Consider the following 18,853-nt stretch of genomic DNA (forward strand, 5'->3'; position numbering starts at 1 on the left):
CAAACCCCTTGTTCATTCTTCTACGCCTTACTGTCACTCCTACAGTATTAACTCCACCTCTTCAGCTGCTTAAAGTTCCCCCATATCATTTAATAAGCTAAAACTTAAGTCAAAAGTGCTCCCCACCAAAATCAGCTGGTACACACTGTCTCCTATTCACAGACCTAGAGACTGAAGGAGAGGAAATGAAGATGTGGACCACATGACCCAGAGCTTCATCCTGGGCTATTTCCCACCAATCACACTCTCTCCTTTAACTGCATCTCTCTGCATCTCTTAGGTTTTCTAGATCTTGCAAGATTTCTTCTCTTCTTCTTTTCCCTTCTCCAGAAGTCTACATTGCAATACACAGTAAATCAAAGGCTCTTGACTTCAAGTCCTGACAACAGTAGATGGGTATGAAAGCATATACTTCTCACAGTCTTCTCATTTCTCCTCCACACAGTTCTGAACAAATGGTCCGATGTACACACTCACCTCTTCTACTTCCGTACTCCACTTACAACTCCCAGATGTGGATCCACTTCCTAAATTGTATACTCCGCATGAGTTCTCAGGGGGTAGAAAGAGAGAAGGTAGAGTAGGAGGCAGAGAATCTAAAGGTAAAGATTAAAGCGCGCGCGCACACACACACACACACACACACACACACACTCAGGCATCCTCCTCCTGGGGACTCTAACACGCACAAACCTGAGACATGAGTGATGGTTAAAAAAATTTGGGTTTTATTGTTTTTGCTAAACAATACTAAAAAAAAAAATCATTTTGAAGGCAGGGCTTGAATTATTTAATTTTGATCCATTTATTTAATTAAAAAAAAGAGGAAGGGGAAAGAGATCATGGCCAAAAAAATAGTAGTTATCCCCCACCCCACCCCCAAAGCTCTAGCCAGTCACATGAGCATCACCCACTTCCCACTCAGTGCCTGATACTCAGATGGTGGCACACTCTGCCCCACTGGACCACCCTGAAGGCACTGGGGCAACGGATGCCAGTTTTAGCTCTCAGCAGGCTAGTCAAACCAGACAAACTGGTGGGCTGAAGTCCAGAAATTCTTTCCAGGTTTTTGCCCATCAGCTGAGCATATACAAACTGTCATAAGCTTGTAAAATTTAAGAGGGGGTGGGAAAGAGTATAAGAGCAGGAGGTTGGCAAGAGAAGAGAAACAAGAGGTCACCCAAACTTTCCCCTGGGCTAGTGGCTCTGGATACAGACTTATAGAGAGCTTGGGACAGGTAGACTCCAGGTTTCTTATGAAAGAAAATTATTCCTTGAGGAAGAGCAGAGATGTGCCATGCAAAATGGTTCTTCTTGCAGAGGGCACAGGAGACAGGTCAGCTGATTCTCCCATCTACGAGATAGGAAAGTGGTGAGGAGGTTCTTCTAGTACCATAAAGTAAGACAAAAGGCAGAGGGAGAATCCTGAGGTTTTGGCCAAATGTAAGAATGGAACACACAGAGTTAATGACTAAAAAGCCATCAGGACCCCTCAAAGCCAAATCCCATCTGCATACACTGGCTCTACAAAGTGCTGCAGGAGATTCTTGCTGTGAACTAAGTCAAGTCAGTTGCCTGGCTATGGGGTGGTGGAGAGGGCAACACATTTTTATTTTCAGAGAGATGAGGTGGAAGAACGGCCATGATCTAGTAAAAAGAGACCTGCAAGAAGCAGAAAATATTTAGAGAACATTTTAATATATATTTTCATATATATATTTAAAGTTAAGAAAAATAAAACTAATTCAAGCCATGCCCTGTGCAAAAAAAGAAGAAAAAAAGGAAAAAAAAAGAAAAATTTAAAGTGAGACCTCTTGTTTGCTGCTCTAGTCTCAACTTAAGTATCACAGTCATCTTGTTACTTTTATTTTGGAAGAGAAGATGTAAAAGTTTCTTTCAATCACTCAGAAGGCCAAGTGTTGCCACTTATAAAAACAGAATGGCAGGGACAGACTAGGAAAGGACAGTCAGAGGTAAAAGGGCAGAGCAGGAAAGGAATTTTCAAAAATAAAATTAACAAGGCGACTGTTCCACAAGGGGGCTGTGAAAAGGACATGGTGGACCGAAGTCTGTTAGTCAAGTAATGATTCAACTTTTAAATTATTCTCTTGTTCTTTTTTGTTGGGTGCTTTGTTTGTTCAAGTCTAAGATTTGGAAATGCCGACCCTTTGTTAACAAGAGCCAACAGGAAATATAGGATCCCTCCCCTCCCCCGGCCTGCCTCCGCTGTAGCCACCACCGTTGCTTTCTCGGCTGGATGCTGGAAGAGTCCTGTGTGTGTGTGGACTCAGGATGACAGGGCAGCCTCCTTCTGTGGTTGCTGGGCTTGTGAACGCTGCAGTATCTTTTGGCTTTCCACGTCTCTAAAATGTTTTTCAACCTGAAAGAGACAAGCCAGCCTAGATCAGAGAAGGAGATGGGCACCAAGGCCTCCCATACAGTTCACCCCAGGCTTTGAAAGCCCAATCCTGGCTGTCTAGCTCATGGACTATTCAGGCACCTTTGCCCCTGCTGTCTGCTGGCATTCCCAGCAACAAGGTAGGCAGAGGCCTTTTGCTTCAGCCACGTTCTTTGCAGCTTCAGCTAAGATTGGCTAAAAGAAGGTGAATCTATAAACTAGAGTATGAAGAGAGATTATTATGACCCAAACTCCCTCCCCTCTTCATGCAAGTGCAGAATGGAAAGCTGGTAGGGAATTATAGTGCTAAACTTTCTATATCCTTGATGTTGGTCTCTCAATGCTCAGTTTGTTTTCTCAAATGCTGCAACTCAATCTACAAAGTCAGATGACACATGCAGAGTCAGAGACACCAACACTAACTGATTTATACCAACTAGCTCTTTCTAAGAAGAATCCAGCCTGGGATAAGAGGAACTGCTCAGGCTCCATACATTGCCATGCTCTGGCTAATCCCCAAAAGCCACACTGCAGAGGACATGGGGCTGACCACTTATTTTGTTCCACACTGCCTAGAGATTCTATCCCCACAGGAGTGTCCAAGCCATAGCTGCAGAGCACCTCAGCGCAGGGAGTCAGGGTGCTAGCAGGCTGGTTGTGTGAAAGGAGGCAGGGATGACGGCCTGCCAGCACAACAGCCTGTGCGGATGCTGGAGAGGGTGAAAGAATCCTCACTCTAAAGTTTCAGGCTCCTTTACTTACTATTTTGCGTACATGGCTCAGTGCACTCCCCTCTTTGCCTTTACAATTTTCCACTTGATATGGAGGTGTAATAACAACTTCTTCCATGACTACGATGTTTTTTTCTTGCCATTTACAGTCTTTAATGCTGGAAGAAGACAGCAGGTCAAAATTACCTCTTGCAGGCATCCATCCCATACCTCCTAGCTGATGAGTAAGTAACTCCAGAAAGCTGACCCCAAGTTCCTGGCTCACCACTCAGCCAACAATTAGATGCCAGCAAACCATAAGGAGTAGTGGTCAAGAAACACTGGGCACTGCTGACTAGGAAAAGAAATGAAACTGATGCACATTTCTTCTGAGGAGGACCCAGGAGAATTATTCTGAAGCATTAGTGACTTCAAAAGACATAGAAACTTGGTGGCAGCCTCAGAAGTCCAAACCAAATGGAATTACAAATAAACAGCTAGATTCAATTTAAGTGGCAGCTAGGGCAGGGATTGGCAAAGTTTTATATAAAGGGTCAGACAGCAAATATTTTAAGGACAATCTCTATCCTGATTATTGAAATCTGCTGCTGGACCACAAAGCAGCCAAAAGTGATACATGAACAAGTGAGCAGATATGTGTGTGGCCTGCTGGCTGTAGTTTGCCAATCTTTGGCCTAGCGGGAAATGGCACCTCTAGAAAGACAGGAAAACAAACTCCTAGTCTTACTGTGGTCTATACTCTGCCCCCACCACCACCCAAAATGAAAGCTGCTCCTGAAACTAACTGTACTCAATTATCAGAAAGCTGGGCACTTGCCAGCCTGGGAAAACCCATTCCAGTTCACACTTGGGGAAACCCAGGGCAGCTGCCATTACTAAGAGAGTTCCTTCACATACCTGTAAATGTTCAGATACTCACACCATGGCCTCAAACAGCTCTGATGCCAGCTGCCATCTGTGCACCAGACCCAGGTGGTTAAATAGGGTAACAGAAGGCAGTGGGGGAGGGAGGGGGAGTGTCAAATGTTTCAGTTTTTCAGCAGCTAGGGAAGCTAGTGGAGAGTCAAATGACTTCTGCTGTGACAAAATGTCTTTTAGGAGGTGGCAATAAGGTGGCCTTCTGTTCTCCCTAACTCCCTATGTTCACCCAACATACAATTTGAAAGGGTGAAATAGAACTTTCTCTTAATAAAACTGCACCAGCTTTCAGGGAAAGGCAAAGGTCAAAATAATAAAAGAAATCACTAGTTCTAATTACAGGATACCAGTCTGAAAGGGACTCTTAGGGATAATCTAATCCAAAACTAAGTTTTACAGAGGAAGAAACTGAAGCCCAGAGAAGACAATTTGCCCATGAATACACCACTCTTCTGTATGGAGGCACCCGCACCCCTGGACACTGACATACTACCCTGCTTCCCTGGTGACTTTCAGAAACATAACTAGCCCAAACTTGGCCACCAGACAGACAACACAGTCAGGCAGACCACCCCCAGACAAGAGACCACTATGCTCCCCCAACTCACGTCTTATGTATGGTCTGGAAGAGCTGCTGGCCCTCTAGGGAGACACCAGCGCTGATTGCATAGGCCTGGCTCAGCTTCTCCTCCTTTTCTGTCCGTGCTTTGCTGGCAAGCTAAGTGGGAGAGGAAAGAGAAAAGCATTTGCCTTCATTCTTCCCACTGTCAGGGCCTACGCTGAGGAAAGGAGGCTGGAAAACACTGGTTTGGGTAGATTCCGTTTTTCTCAGAGATCAAAAGTGAAAAAACACACACACACAATTTACCTACAGAGTTCCTGCTATTCCTGGCAAACACTCCTTCCTTCCAGTACTTACTGAGCACCTACTTAGTACACTGATGCTGTAGAACACTGAAGACACAGACACATGCACACACATACACATGAGAACACACAATTTGTCCTCAAACACCAGATTCTTAAAAACACAAGGTCACATCTCCAGCACATTCTCGAAGTACCTAGATGTTTAAAAATTCTTAAACATTTATAATCTGCTTTAACAGTGACCCTTCAGGTTCTACAGGGCAAAGTGTAAATGAAGCACTTTGGTAAGGCATGGGTTTGATTAGGAAGAGAAAATGAGGCCTTCAACTGGCTTATGGGAAACATGGTGAGTCTCATCCCTGCCTCTGAGTTTCAAAGACTGTTGAGGGAAGACGATGTGAGCACAGAGCTAGCTCATAGACACGTCGTTTCAGTCTCCCTGGGTGAAAGAGGGAACAAAGGCCAAAACTCTGCAGTGGTCTGAAGCCAGAGTTCCTTTTTCACATGGTCCCCAGGACACATAGAGAGAGATACAACAGCAATAAATAATCTTTCAAGCCCAGTCCTGCCATTCTAGCCCAATCAGGCTAGAACTTCATAGAGAAATAAATGCACAGGGATGACAGCGGTCCCCTGAGCACTGCCAATCCCAACTGCATCAAGAAAGCACTCAGATTCTATGGAAACGGAACTGCTGTGACGTATTTTAAGCATCAAGCAAAGCTTACTCAGTTACTAAGAAAACCCTAACAACACGGAGTTTCCTTCAGTCTCACTTTCTAAACAGTTTGTAGAAAATCTGAAAGTCTCCAAGGAAAAACTGGAGGGCAGCCTAACTTCCTGGAGTAACCAAACTCCTGCGAGTTCCTAGGAAGTGACTAATGGTCAGGCAGATGTTTACCCCATGAGGAGGCAGGAGGGTCTCGATTCAAGGTCTTTTTTTCCCCCTGAAAACCAAAAACTCCTCCTAATGTTGGATCAGACAAAAATGCTTCTATAAAGCTTGCATTAACTACATAGTCTGGGTTCTAAGAGTAAAATATCCTTGTCACCTACATAGTAGATTAAAAATATACCATCGCCCATTCATAAAAGGTTCTGGGAAACCAGGTATCTATGCAGAATGTTCAAGGATAGAACTGACAAATTAAGCTGGACAAGGGTGTGTAGGGGCGGGGGGGCTTTTAATTTCTGCCAGAGGTGTAATAAAATGGGATATAAATCTCAGCCAGAAGTAATCAATTTGGACAGCCTGAGTAACTAACAACAACACAATAGTTTTAGAATAACTATTTCAAAATACACCCCAGTCCCACAAACATACCAGTTGTACAATCTCTCCTATAGGCTCAGAAAGCAAAGGAGAATGGACCAGATGATTCTCCATTTCAGCTTATAGTGCACAGATCCCAAATACTTAATGATAGAAGGGAGAATCTTGACAGTCAGCAGAACCCAGTGTAAGTTGACTGCATTTCAATTTGCCCCAACCCCTCAACTAGTCTACCCATACCTGCAATTGTGTTTTGGAGTCTGATCTCAGTGCAAACCCTGAAACTTCAGCTGTCAGTTTACAGACTGTATTTTCATCGCAATCTGAAAAAATGCTCAAATCTGGTATTCAGCTGCACAGATCTGCTTTTACCAGGGAAGTTGCACAAATGGGGTAAATTTCTCCCACAGAGAACCCCATCAATCAGGTGTGTGGAAAACTACCCTCACAAAAATAATCTAGACGTGCTTCTTCTCCTCAAAATTGGAGATGAGAGAAGGGAGATTACCTTGCTCTTTTTAGACATGTTCTTGAAAAATGGATGAGACTCCTTTTGCAAAGTGACTACCACTCTACCCTCAAGTTAGCTGTTATGCAGATATAAATCTCCCCACATATTTTTGTAAACTAATGCGTAGCTATAAATGGGTCAGTTATTCCAAGTTAGTAAATTTACAGTTAATGTCAAACCACCAGAGGAAATTAATAAAAGCTGCCCTCAGGAGAGAAGGTTTTGGGGGTTTGCCTTGTAAGTTTAGGAGGGTCATCAGGATTGCAGTTTTTTAATTTACTTCAGTGACTTTTACCCTATTATATACAACCATTTTCAGTGCAAACATGCTAGCTGCTAACGTCTCTTCCAAGCAAAACTGAAGCAACTAACTGGTTAGAATCTCAAAGAATATTAAAGGCACCAACTTTAAGAAAACACTGGGTTCAGAAAAATCGAGAAGCACAAACCTACTTACTAATATACATGTGGCTCAACTGGATTGACTGCACGAGACAACCTGCATTTGCCTGCCTCTCTTTATCTTTTGTATGATTCTCAGTGAAAACAAGTTATTTATTGTCTACCATCTAGTGCTTCCTCCTGTGGCCATTTTACACATAGCATCTTGATGTGGGCAACAGAGAAAAGTGCATGAATCTGATACCAAAGCACATCAATATTAAAAGGCTTCTGGTCATGCCTGCTGCTGCTGGGTAGCCCTTCAGTGACTGAATGAACACCAACAGTACACATCTCCCTGCACTCAGCAACTCAGAGAAGAGGAAGGAGCCAAAACAACAGCAACAAAAACCAAGCAATATACACTTCATCTTGTTAGTCACCAGCTGGGCCATCTTATTTCCACACATCCAGCCCAGGAAAGGACAGGTGCTGTGGGATATCCAGAGGGAGTCCTATGGCAAGTATTTAATGGACTATGACAGCTGATACAACACGGGAAGCAGAGTGCAGAAAGGAACCTACTGGATGTGACCTACTGACTCCAATGAGCCACTGTTGTCTTCTCTGTGCACTTGGGCCTTCCAACCAGCTGCCCTCACAGAGGGGTTAGAAAGCACTGCAGCTGCTGTCCCAGAACTGCCGGGGCTGCCTGCAAGGCCTGTGGAGGCTGAAGGATGGCAGGCCAGAGTATCCAAGGACAACTGTCATGCTAAGGGCCCATGCTTGCTCCTGCTGTTTCAATTCTGGGGCACACTCTTAGAAAGCCCTCACTTTTCGCTAGCAACAAGCTCTCAAAAATATTTCTTCCAACTATCAATGCCCCCATTGAAAGCTCCTGTCTGAAAGCTCCTGTCTGAAGTTTCTTTAAAAAATACTATTCTTTACAACCTGGGATAGTTAGGATCTCCAAAAACAGAGCACCCCATCTGAAATCCTTCCTGTACTAACATGTAACAAAGAATCAAAACTTAGAATCAAAGAGGGGAACAGCAGAGCCAAACAGGCTTGATAACACTAAAATTCAAAGAGCTATCTTGCTGACAGATCTTTCTCCATGCTAGGCACAGAGCTACACACTTTGCATGTAGTAAACATTTACTCCACACAGCAATCGTATGAAATGGGATTAAAATCACTCTACTTAATAGATGGAGAAACTAAGGCACAGCGCACAAAAAATGTGCCCAAGTTTACCAAGCCACAAAGCAAGAGTCTGGATTTGAACCCACAGTCTGACTCCAGAACTCATCTCTTAACTCTGCACCACACTCAAGTGGTTCCACCTTAGAGAAATGCTGAAAGTACTACTGAATATCTGGCTACAAATTTGAATGCAAAATGTTTTTTAAAAGGAAAAATGTATTATGATTCAGCTGTCACCTTCTTTTTATCAGTGCATTCTGGCACTTCTATCAATGTCCCCAGTACAAAACACAACTGTCTGCCTTTTAGTGAAAGTCCTTTTTTCTGAAAAGAGGCCGAGAGGCATTCTAAACCTGAAGGACATCCTTTATTTCTTTTGTTAAAGGTAATTCACAGGAATACTTTTACGAGAGAAAACATTTCAGGCCAGTAACAATAGGTATTCCCTGGACCCATCACTTTCTGATGTGCCAAGACTAGAGAAGCCAAGTCAAGCAAGCCTCCTGCACTTGAACATTAAGATATATTAAGTGCTTTGAGCTATGATGAGAAATACCCTGAAAATCCAGGGGCCACAGCACCACCTTAATCTCCAGGCTTTGGCATGATACTTGTTAAACCATCATATTGCTGCTGTACAAACAGACCAGCCTCAAGTCAGTCAGTACACACTACAAAGTTCTATCTTTCACCCAGCCTAAAACAAAAACTAGTTGTCAGCAAAGTCAGTAACATAGCTACAACAGACAATTAAACCTCCTGGACATCAGAGTAACAACCTAGTGCTAAGCCCCTGCAGCCAGTACTGCTATGGAACCCTACAAGGCTTCCATAGGAAGAGAGAACACCAGTTGAAATGTAAGCTGAAATTTGACTTCAACAACCTACCTGAGAGTGTGCACTTAAATTAGCCATCTCCCACATGGCTGTGATTTTGGAGAGAGATACTCTGCGCCAAGTGTGGGTAGGTAAGCTGTAAAGCACTGTAAAAACATTAGGTGTTAACATTATTATAATATTTTTAGCACGGAGAAGGCAGCTTGTGGGTCACTTCAGAAAAATCCATATAATCCAACCTTCCTTCAGCCAGTGAACTCAGTGCTCTCTCCCTTCTGGTTTCTGTAAGAGCTGCTAAGAGGCTGTAAATCCTAAACAGAGTATCTTCCAAAATATAAGTGGAATAGTATGTTGGAAAATGCCTTTAACTTTATGTGCCAACACGGGCTTCACCTCTGGAATACAAAGTTGATTTTATTCAGTGATAGTGAAAGAGCCATGCACTGTTGTTTCCAGGGCCCTGAAGAGAACAGAGAAGGCAAAGTAAAATAGAAGAGGCACCCTTTACCCGCAAAAGACAGTCCAGCTCAAACCCCTGCTGACTACTCGCTAGCTGCACGCACCAACCTGAGCAAGATGTAGAACCTCTCCTGAGTCTTAGTCTTCATCTGGGGCCAACCCTGAAGTTGGAGTTGGAGTTCAGTAAGATGTACATGTAAAGCAACTAACAACAATACTGGCACTTAACTAGTCTCTGTCTTCCCTTCTGAGAACTAACAACCTCCAGTTTAAGCTCACTGACAGAATGCTTCAAAAAGTTTCTCAACAGTAGAGATGGACAAACTGAGCACCTTCCAAGTCAGTTTGATTCCACTAAATGCCCTGTCTTTATCTAATAAGTTACCATTTATTCTTCGAGACCCTACTCTATTGTTACATCTGAGAAGCCCTCCCTAAAATGTTTACTACTCTATGCCAAGTGCTGGCAAACTACAACCTGTGGGCCATATTCAGCCAACCACCTGTTTCAGTTAAGTTTTATTGGAATGGCCATGTCCATTTGTTTACAATAATATCCATGGCTGCTTTTGCTATAAAGACAAAACTACAAAGTTGACAGAGAATGTACAGCCCATAAAACCTCAAAAATACTTACTATTGGGCCCTTTACAGAAAAAGTTTGCTGCCCCCTGTTCTGCACTATCACACCACCTTGCTCATAACTATTAACACTGATCCTGCCACACAGTTATCACTAAATGCTGCTGTCCCCCACCACTTCCAACAAACATGAGATTCTTGAGGGCAAAGGCAGTGTCTTAATCACTCTGCCTCCCAAACCTGGGAGGGAGGGAGGGAGAGAGGGAAGGTGTATAATGGGAAAAGAGATCTTGATTATCAGAGGTTCACAGAACAGTTCACAGAGGTTAAGTGACTAACACAAGGTCACACAATTCATTAGCAGCCCAGCAGTAAAAAGAACCCAGTTCTTCAAACTCCTCACATTCTACTATGCTGTTAGCTTTTGGAAAAGTGTATAGATCCTTTAATTTTCTAGTTCAGGTACAATTTGTTTCCCTCTGCAGAGTAGTTTCTGGTATTTACCTAAGTTAGACTCAAAATTCCAATGCTAGGACTTGACTGCACCACTTGTTCCCCCTGCCCCTCCCAAGTCTGTTCTGTGCCAGAAAAATTAAACCAGTTAGAATGCCCCTTTCTCAACACTGGATGAGATACCACCATCAACCCACCAGTTAAGTCCTGACTTTGAATCAGAGGTAGAGTGCTAAGGTAGTGGCAAAAACTCAGCTACAGCACAACTCTGCCAGTCACCTGGGCTCAGCAATTTGTCTTTTCATGCGGACAGCAATCATCCCCACACCCTCATGGTGTCAAGAAAGCCCCCTTCAAAAACCAAACCCTTGACACAGCTGCAACTTATTACAGCCTGAAGTGAGGCATGAGCCCTAGCCTGGAGCACAGCACGCTCCACCATAACTCTCTCAGGCTGACCCCAAAGTCTAAATGCCACTGAATGTGACCTCCTTCAAAAGACTATGACTTTTAAGATAGCCATCTATTACCCTCCCTCTCTGACTTCATCTGACACTACTCACTACTTAACAAGGCCCTGTCACTCAACAGTGATGAGCTCTTCCTCTTCACCCTTCACTTGCATCTTGATGCTTCTGTGAGGGAACAGCTTCTGCCGAGAGCCAGATGCAAAACTTATTGGTGGACTCCAACCTGGGACCGTGGCCTTGAAAACATACTCTAGTCAAGTCAGCCAAAAGGTTAAACATAGCTTCTAGAAGCCAGAAAAACTTTATCTGACAAAAAAGTATGCTTTCCCTAGACAAGTAGTTATTTCCCTTCCCACATTTACACTTAATATGAACACCTCTTAGCTCTTACCAATATACACATACCTAAACACAGGGTGGCCAGGTAATCTGATTCTACTTGGAAATAACTCCATGACTCAGTATATCAGGGTCAAGATATAGTCAAGAGCCCAGGTAACAGGATAGGTCCATGAACACAGGCCACAATGCAGTAGCTCTCCTACCTCAGAAATTCACTCACATTTAAGAATTAACTCTCAAATCACCAGAAATTCTTAACATTAGTGCTAAATCTTAGCTTTGAAACTGGTAGAACTCAAAACAAAAACCAAGTCAATTCTTCCCTCAGTGTGACATCATACCTAAAGGCAGGCACTAAAGTCAGGTCCTTCTAACAGTGAACTTTGTGATTCTTCCATTTTCTCAGCCTTACCAGGCCCCTCTATCCCATCACTCAACTCCAAACACCACCTTTATCCAAAGGCAGCCAACTCATTCTTCATTACCATGAATAAGTTACTTGACTGTCTCTTTTTGGTTCCATTTGATCACCTGCTGCTTGTTACTAAAGTTCAAATGGGTAAGAAATAGATAAAAAAGACTGACAAATCAATCAGTGGTTTGGTAAGGGAGGTGGACACCTTAATCTGTGTATTTTATTTTTCTATATTCTTTCTCTTTTTCTGCCTCCCCCATAATACACAGGTAATCCCCTCCAGAAAGTCTTCTCCAACTCGGAAAAATGGTAAGACTTACAGCTCATTTAATGCACTGGATGCAATTATCTAAACAATACATACAACTTGCCTTGGCCATGCCAGTGAGTTCTGAGTCTCGGCAGCTGAAAGCACAGCCTCATAGCTTCTGTGAGTGCTCACTCTAACCTCCAGTACTCAGGCAAGTGTTTCAGTTAACTATGCCAGCCGGTAACACTGTCCTAGAAATTCAAGTTAATTCTGGTCACCAACAAGAGATTGCCTAAAAACATCTTCTAATTAGACGTATTACATGTTAATGGTCTCCAATACAATTCTGATTTTCCCCAATCTTGGGATGGCAACTTTTGTCAATGTCAGATACAATGCCAGGAAAGACTGACACAGTAATAACATCATTGTTCTTAGCTGCCTTCTCTGTCATACTGTCCCCCTTCCCCTATCTTGCCCCTATACAATAATTCAAGGAACACCAGTTGGCTATACATAGCTGATGCAAGGAACAGAACTAACATCTGCCAACTTTAGTCAACTTGACCTAATCCTCATAACTCTTAGATAGGTACTAACACCCCATTTTCACAGTGAGGAAATGTAAGCTAAGTAAGGTTAAGGGGCAGAGAAGTGAATTTATAGACTCATCTGCTTGGTTCCTATGTTTTTTCTACTAGACCACATTGCTCCCTGACCATACAACATCCATGTTTCTCTTTACTTAGGATTATAGATACAAGAGTACTCATTTCATTTCACCAAACTACTCTTATATACATACACTCCTTGGGCGAAGCACACAGAAGTAAAAAAGACATGGGACTTTGCTGTCAAAATATCAGACCTGAGTTCAAATCCCAGCTCTACCACTTACTAGTTGTATGACCTTAAGCTAGTGCCTCAACCTCTCTGAGCCTCGGTTTATTCTGCAAGATGGTGATGGCACTCACACCATAAGATGTCTTGTCAGGACTAAGTGAGTCTACTGATTGCTGGTTCAGAGAATGGTACATAAAAATATTAGTTACCACACTACTAGCTATATAAGCTAGAACAAGTTACTTAAACTGATGAGCCTGTTTTCTCATGTTAAATGAAAAGAATAAATTCTAAAGATCATACTGCATGATTGTAAGGAATAAATGAGACGTGTTGAAGCTCTTTGTAAACTGTAAAGCACTAGCAAACTTTAAGATGATTCCCAGCAGAACTTATCACGTGTCTTGCACAAACAGATTTTCAATAAACATTTGTTAAATGCTTTATAAAAGAACCTTGTTAATGCTGACTTGTCCCAAACCAACTCCTGAGAGCAGTACTATGGGCAATCTTTATCACTAGAGAACAAGATGCAGAGCTGATTCAAAGGAACCTGTTAAGAAACACCTTACTTCACCTTACCATGTGGATCCTAGTGCTCTCATCCTCAAGCAATATTTAAGCCTTCCTCATGACAGAGTGAACAGTCCACATGGCAAATAATCTGAACCTCACTTGTGATTGTCGTTGGTGTGTTTTTGTACTTTTATTTGTAGGCATCTGTCTTCAAAGTCAAGAAATTTGGAATGCTTTAACAGTGTATAATGCTACTGTGGAGAAGGTGATATTCAAAACTTCTACCTTCTGCAACCCCACTATCCTCTCCCAAGCTTCCTCTTCCATCCCACTGCTGTGGAGAGACAGGATTTCTCAGCCTGCAGTAAACTGTCAATCAAATGCAAAACTGGCTCATCTCCAAGAATTGCTAGTTCATACCTTCCCTAGTTGGGCTGGAATTAAATATTTCCCTGAAAAGCCCTTCTTTTCCATTTCCTGCCAGGTCAGAGTAAACAAATATCCAATTTATATCAACAGGTTTAATTAAACACAACACTTAGTATGTCAAAAAGATGAGCCAACACGTGATGGTATCTTCCACTGAAGTGGATACACAGGTAGAGCTCCCCTAGACTGCAAGCACCAAGTTTTCCTTCAGGGATCTCAGAGCACTTAGTTCCTTCTAAGATGCTTAAACAATCTTCCACCTTAAAAAAGAACACCCAAGTCCATTCTCTTAAATAAGATGAACTTTTCTTGTCATTCAAGCAACATGTAAACAGCTGCCGAGATGAGCTGTTTTCAATAACAGCCCAGAAGGCTCTTCTAATTCTAAGGCAACCCAAGGAGAAATCACAAAGCATCCTCAAAGGTTGGTTTCAAGGGAAAGCCAATATAGCTCACTCAAACATCTCTTCAAATGGAAGAGTAAATAAATGAAATCCAAAGATAGGCCTCCAGGATAATTTCAGTTTTTAGTTTCTGACTTCTCTTCCCAGCAAACCTTTTTAACACTCGGCAGCAGGCCACAAAGTAAGAAAAGTAAGGATTTCTGGTATTCCCCAAACTATTACTTCCTGCTCCTTTCTTGAAAGAGTGGGTAAACAATCAGTTTATAGCAATACTAATAAACCACTGAAACTGACCAGCAGAGAGCAAAACCTTAAAGGCAAAGATAATCCACAAACTAAATACCAAGAACTATTTTTATTTGAGGTCAAATATACAAAAAATGCTTCTTAACATCTCCCACTTAATAAACAGTCCAACCAAAACCACTCCAAGCCCTCAGATAAATGGTGGCACTTGTTGGTCACAAGAGCAGAAACTCAGCAGCTTTTAAATTTGAGAAAAACCATCCCCTTTTAAGATTATCTTTACTTTAGTGACAGACTTCTCACACCCCATAAACACTAAGGATAACTTAGACCTGTTTTTCTCCTCAACATACTAGGAATAAACTATTTCACTTAAATCTTTTAAATCTCTTCAGATAATAGAGAAGGCCACCCAAAGAGCTCCTATACTCTAACAGGAGGTATCTGACTAAGGCAGTTTCAAAAATCTATAGGTTTCTAAGACTGGAGCATTCTGTATGAAACAGCCTTTAATATGAACCAAGACCCTTCTGAATCTGTCCTCAGCTATTACTAAAAAAAGAGTAGCATTTCACTGGAATCTGGAAAAAAGGGAGTTCTAGATATGAGGTAACTACATTCTCCTAGCCTCAGTTACCCTCTCCTCTATTGTTTCAGCTGAGTATTTCCCCACTTTGCTGAATTGTAGCCAACACACCACATTCCCAAGAGAGGCAAGAGAATACACAGTACAAGATTCCTCTAGAGGGAAAAACTTCCACCACACTAATTCAAGAGATGTAAAGAGAAGTCAGCTGTTACTAAAATCAAAGACCTAACTTACTCATTCAACAAATTATGTAGTAAGCACCTACTCTGGGCAAGAATCCATATAATTAGTGATGAGCAAAACAGGTATGGGTCCCATCCTCAAAAAATAAAGTATGGTGAGATAAGTAAACAAATGATAGACAGTTTTAATTATAAAAAGGCTATGAATAGGATAATCTCAGGTTCCAATATGCCCAGGATACACCAATCTTTACTTGTCCCAGTATAAAATGAAAGCACCCCCTTTACTCTCAAAAATGTCCCAGATGAACTACACATGACCTTACCTCTGAAAGAAACTGTACAAAAGCATAATAAGGACAAATTACTTTAGATTGGGTACTCAGAGAACACTTCTTGGAAGAGATGCCTTTTAACTAAGTCCTGATGGATAAGGCTCCAGTCATCCTGGAAGGAACAGTGTTCAAAGCAGAGGGACAGCAAAGGCTACAACAGGGCTTGGGTATTAATATACTGATCAACATGAACTTGGCCAATAGAACTAAAGAGTCAAAAGAGTGATTTGGGAGTTCCCTGAGATCAATTTTACATCCAAGATTAAAATATCCTCAACTTCAAACATTGTTAGACCTTGAAATTCAAGTAGAAAGACAAAAAAATGAAACTCTAAGGCAGTGCTTTTCAAATTTTTGTAGGTCATGAATCCCTCTGAGAATCTGAAAAATACTCTATCTTTATTCAGGAAACATACAGTCATGTTTGCACACATGCACAATTTCGCAAGTTCACAAGCAACAATGCTACCCAACTCCACCAACACCACTAATTCACGCATGGACTCCAGGTTTCAAAAAAAAAAGGCCTCTTTCACAAAGGACAAAAGCAAACCACAATTCTAATTCTCTGTTTGGGCATTAAGAGATTATCTTAAACTCTTCTGAAGATATCCAGAAATAGGAAAACTAAATTGCTATCTTTTTAAAAAAGATACCAGAACAAGTAATTATAAGTTAATGAAGAACAATGTATCACCAAGAGTCAGTGAGCCCCAATTTTCCCACCATTTTGGAGAGCCAAAACTGCCCTCAAGTCCTTACCTTACTAACATTGAGTGAAGCTAGGGGAGGCGGGGTTTCTGTTCGGTCATTAATTATTTCCACTTCTGAAACATACTGTAAGTTTATGAGCAAGATGTCTGCATGGTTGGGCTTTCCACTGGAAGAGGGACATTCTGGTGAGAAAATAAAGTTAAGGAAAATAGGGGCAAGCAGAACACTGACACATCTCAAAAGAGTTACGGAAAACACAATTCACTCAAGACATATAAAAGGTGTGCCACGATCAAGAGTGGAGAGCCTCATGAGAATCACAGCTCTCCTCAGGAAATCACTGCTGTCACCTTCCTCCTGCTCATCCCCATAACCAAAAGATCTCAAGCTTTTCAAAGCCAAATACCATCCAAATACAGAAAGGCATAATGCAGCTTTAATGCCATATGTATACTGTTTGTCTTGAATCTAATGAACCACAAAAGAGAGGCAGTACTTTCTGTTCTTGGTATAATACTCCCTATGTTTGTATAGCGCTCTTTTCACTTTTTCAAATTTGAGACTTCCCACACTAGAGCACAAGAAAGGAAGTTCACTCAAAATGACCCAACTAGTTAACCTACTCATTTCATTCATTCACTCTCACCCATTCTCCAACCCTTTATCAAGAGCATACTGTACGCCAATTAAAAGCAGAGTAAGTCCTTATTTCAAAACCCTTCCAACTAATCACTAAAGTAAAAGGTCTTACTGGTCCAGGTGAAAATTCTTCCACTAAAAAAGCAACCGTTCTTGCTGTAAGTTTCAGAAGACATCTTCCCATAAGCTAGAAGTGTACAACCAGTGGTTATATTAATTAAATTACCTGCCACTCAAATGCAGCAGACTCAGTAGGAAGCTTCCTTCTGAAAGATGCCATAAAGGATTACTCCTCAAAAAAACAAAAACAAAAACAAATAAACCCACCTGTGGCTCAAATAAAAGGGGAAGAGGTGGCACATTTAATACAACCGAGTATTTTGTTTCCAAGATTGAGTTTCCTGGAGTAACTTAGAAATCATTTCCACCCCAAAGAGGCAGACTTTTCCATTCTGATTAACACTGCCACTTTCAAAAGGGGAGGCCACTTCTATGGAAAAGGACTCCATGTGCAGCACTGAGCAAGACAAAATAACTTACTCTTTCACCTGTAACCTTCACATCCCCACATAAGCCTCTGAAAAACGTGGTCCCCTCTCTGGACCAGGTTTCCAATGCAAACATCCCCACAACAAAAATTTTCAAACTGAGAAACCTGAAATTCAGCACTCCCCGCCCCCAACGGCACCACGCATACACGCAACAGTAAACCAAGCCCCTATCCCCAGTTAAGATACAAACTCTGTACTGCAATTACTCTCCCCAGAACAGGCGAAGCCCATTTGGTCACCACCCCACCGCCCTTCCTCGGATCAAATCCCATCAGTAGACACCCCCTCCTAAACTCGATACCCTTGCCCTACTGGCAGCTCCTTACTCTACACACCCTCTTCCCCGCATTTTACCCGCCTCCCCTTCCATCCGGGCTTCAATCCACAGCCCCCCTCCCACGACCACCCCTCTCCTAATCAGTGTCCTCTCCCATAGGGGTCCCTCCCCTCCAAGAGCCATCCGCATGTCAAGTCCCCCTCCACCCACCGACCCTCCCCCGGGGCTCAGCTCCCACAGTGGTGGGAGACAGGGTCCACAGAGCGAACCGAGGGACCGCGAAGGGGGGGAGGGGAGCTCAAGGCTGTGCGCATGCGCCCCGGGCGCCGCGGCAGCCGGTCGCCCCTAGGCCCGGAGAGAGCCCCAGCCGCCGCCGTCGTCCCCGACCCCACCACCACCACCGCACGTACACGCCGGCCCGGCCACGGGCAACACGCAGGGAAGGATACTTAAAGCCAGCATTTTGGACTGGTAGTCGAAGGCTACCACCTCGCCCTGCAGCCGCTGCTCCTGGCACGTCCGGCACGACACCTGGCTCCCAACGCTGAAGTACTCGCCCGGAGGAGCCGCCATCTTGGGAGAGCAGCCGCGGCCGGCGGCGGCGGCGGCAGGAGCGGGCAAAAGCCGGGCCCCCAGTGAGCGCCGCGACGCGACGCACGGGCCGTGCTGACGTCCCACGCCAGGGCGTGGTTTGGCGCTGGGTGGGGCGGAAAGCCTAGGTGGAAGAGGAAAGAGAAAATAAAGGGGAATCTGAATAATTACGTTTGTGCAGCTGTCCCTGGTTGGTAAAGTGTTGCTGGGTCCATTGTAGAAGTTAAAGATAAATGACCTACGTGGCATGAAAAGGGAAAGGAGGGAGCTTCCGTCTCCACTATGTGTACACCTTGACACAGGTTTAATGAATGAACTCTGTATTTTACATTTGAGGAATATGAAGCCCAGAGGACTTAAGGGAATTTGCTTGAAGTGATTATACCTAAATATAAAGCGGGAGTGGAAAGAACATTGGTTGTAGAATGAGCTAAGCCGCAA

The 18,853-nt window shown here is 43.0% G+C and overlaps 1 protein-coding gene across 1 annotated transcript; it reads right to left on the reverse strand.

Moving 5' to 3' along the window:
• Nucleotides 1–705: 705 nt before the first annotated feature.
• Nucleotides 706–18,536, reverse strand: LSM12 (LSM12 homolog). The gene is made up of 5 exons (XM_017680927.3): nt 18,271–18,536; nt 16,403–16,536; nt 4,656–4,765; nt 3,161–3,287; nt 706–2,380 (listed from the first exon to the last, which is right to left on the reverse strand). Exons 1-5 carry the CDS (start codon nt 18,392–18,394, stop codon nt 2,288–2,290), a joined length of 588 nt encoding a protein of 195 aa, XP_017536416.1. The 5' UTR covers nt 18,395–18,536; the 3' UTR covers nt 706–2,287.
• Between the last annotated feature and the right edge of the window lie 317 nt (nt 18,537–18,853).

The sequence above is a fragment of the Manis javanica genome, chromosome 4 (genome assembly GCF_040802235.1).
Source record: "Manis javanica isolate MJ-LG chromosome 4, MJ_LKY, whole genome shotgun sequence".
In the NCBI taxonomy this organism is placed as follows: Eukaryota; Metazoa; Chordata; class Mammalia; order Pholidota; family Manidae; genus Manis; species Manis javanica.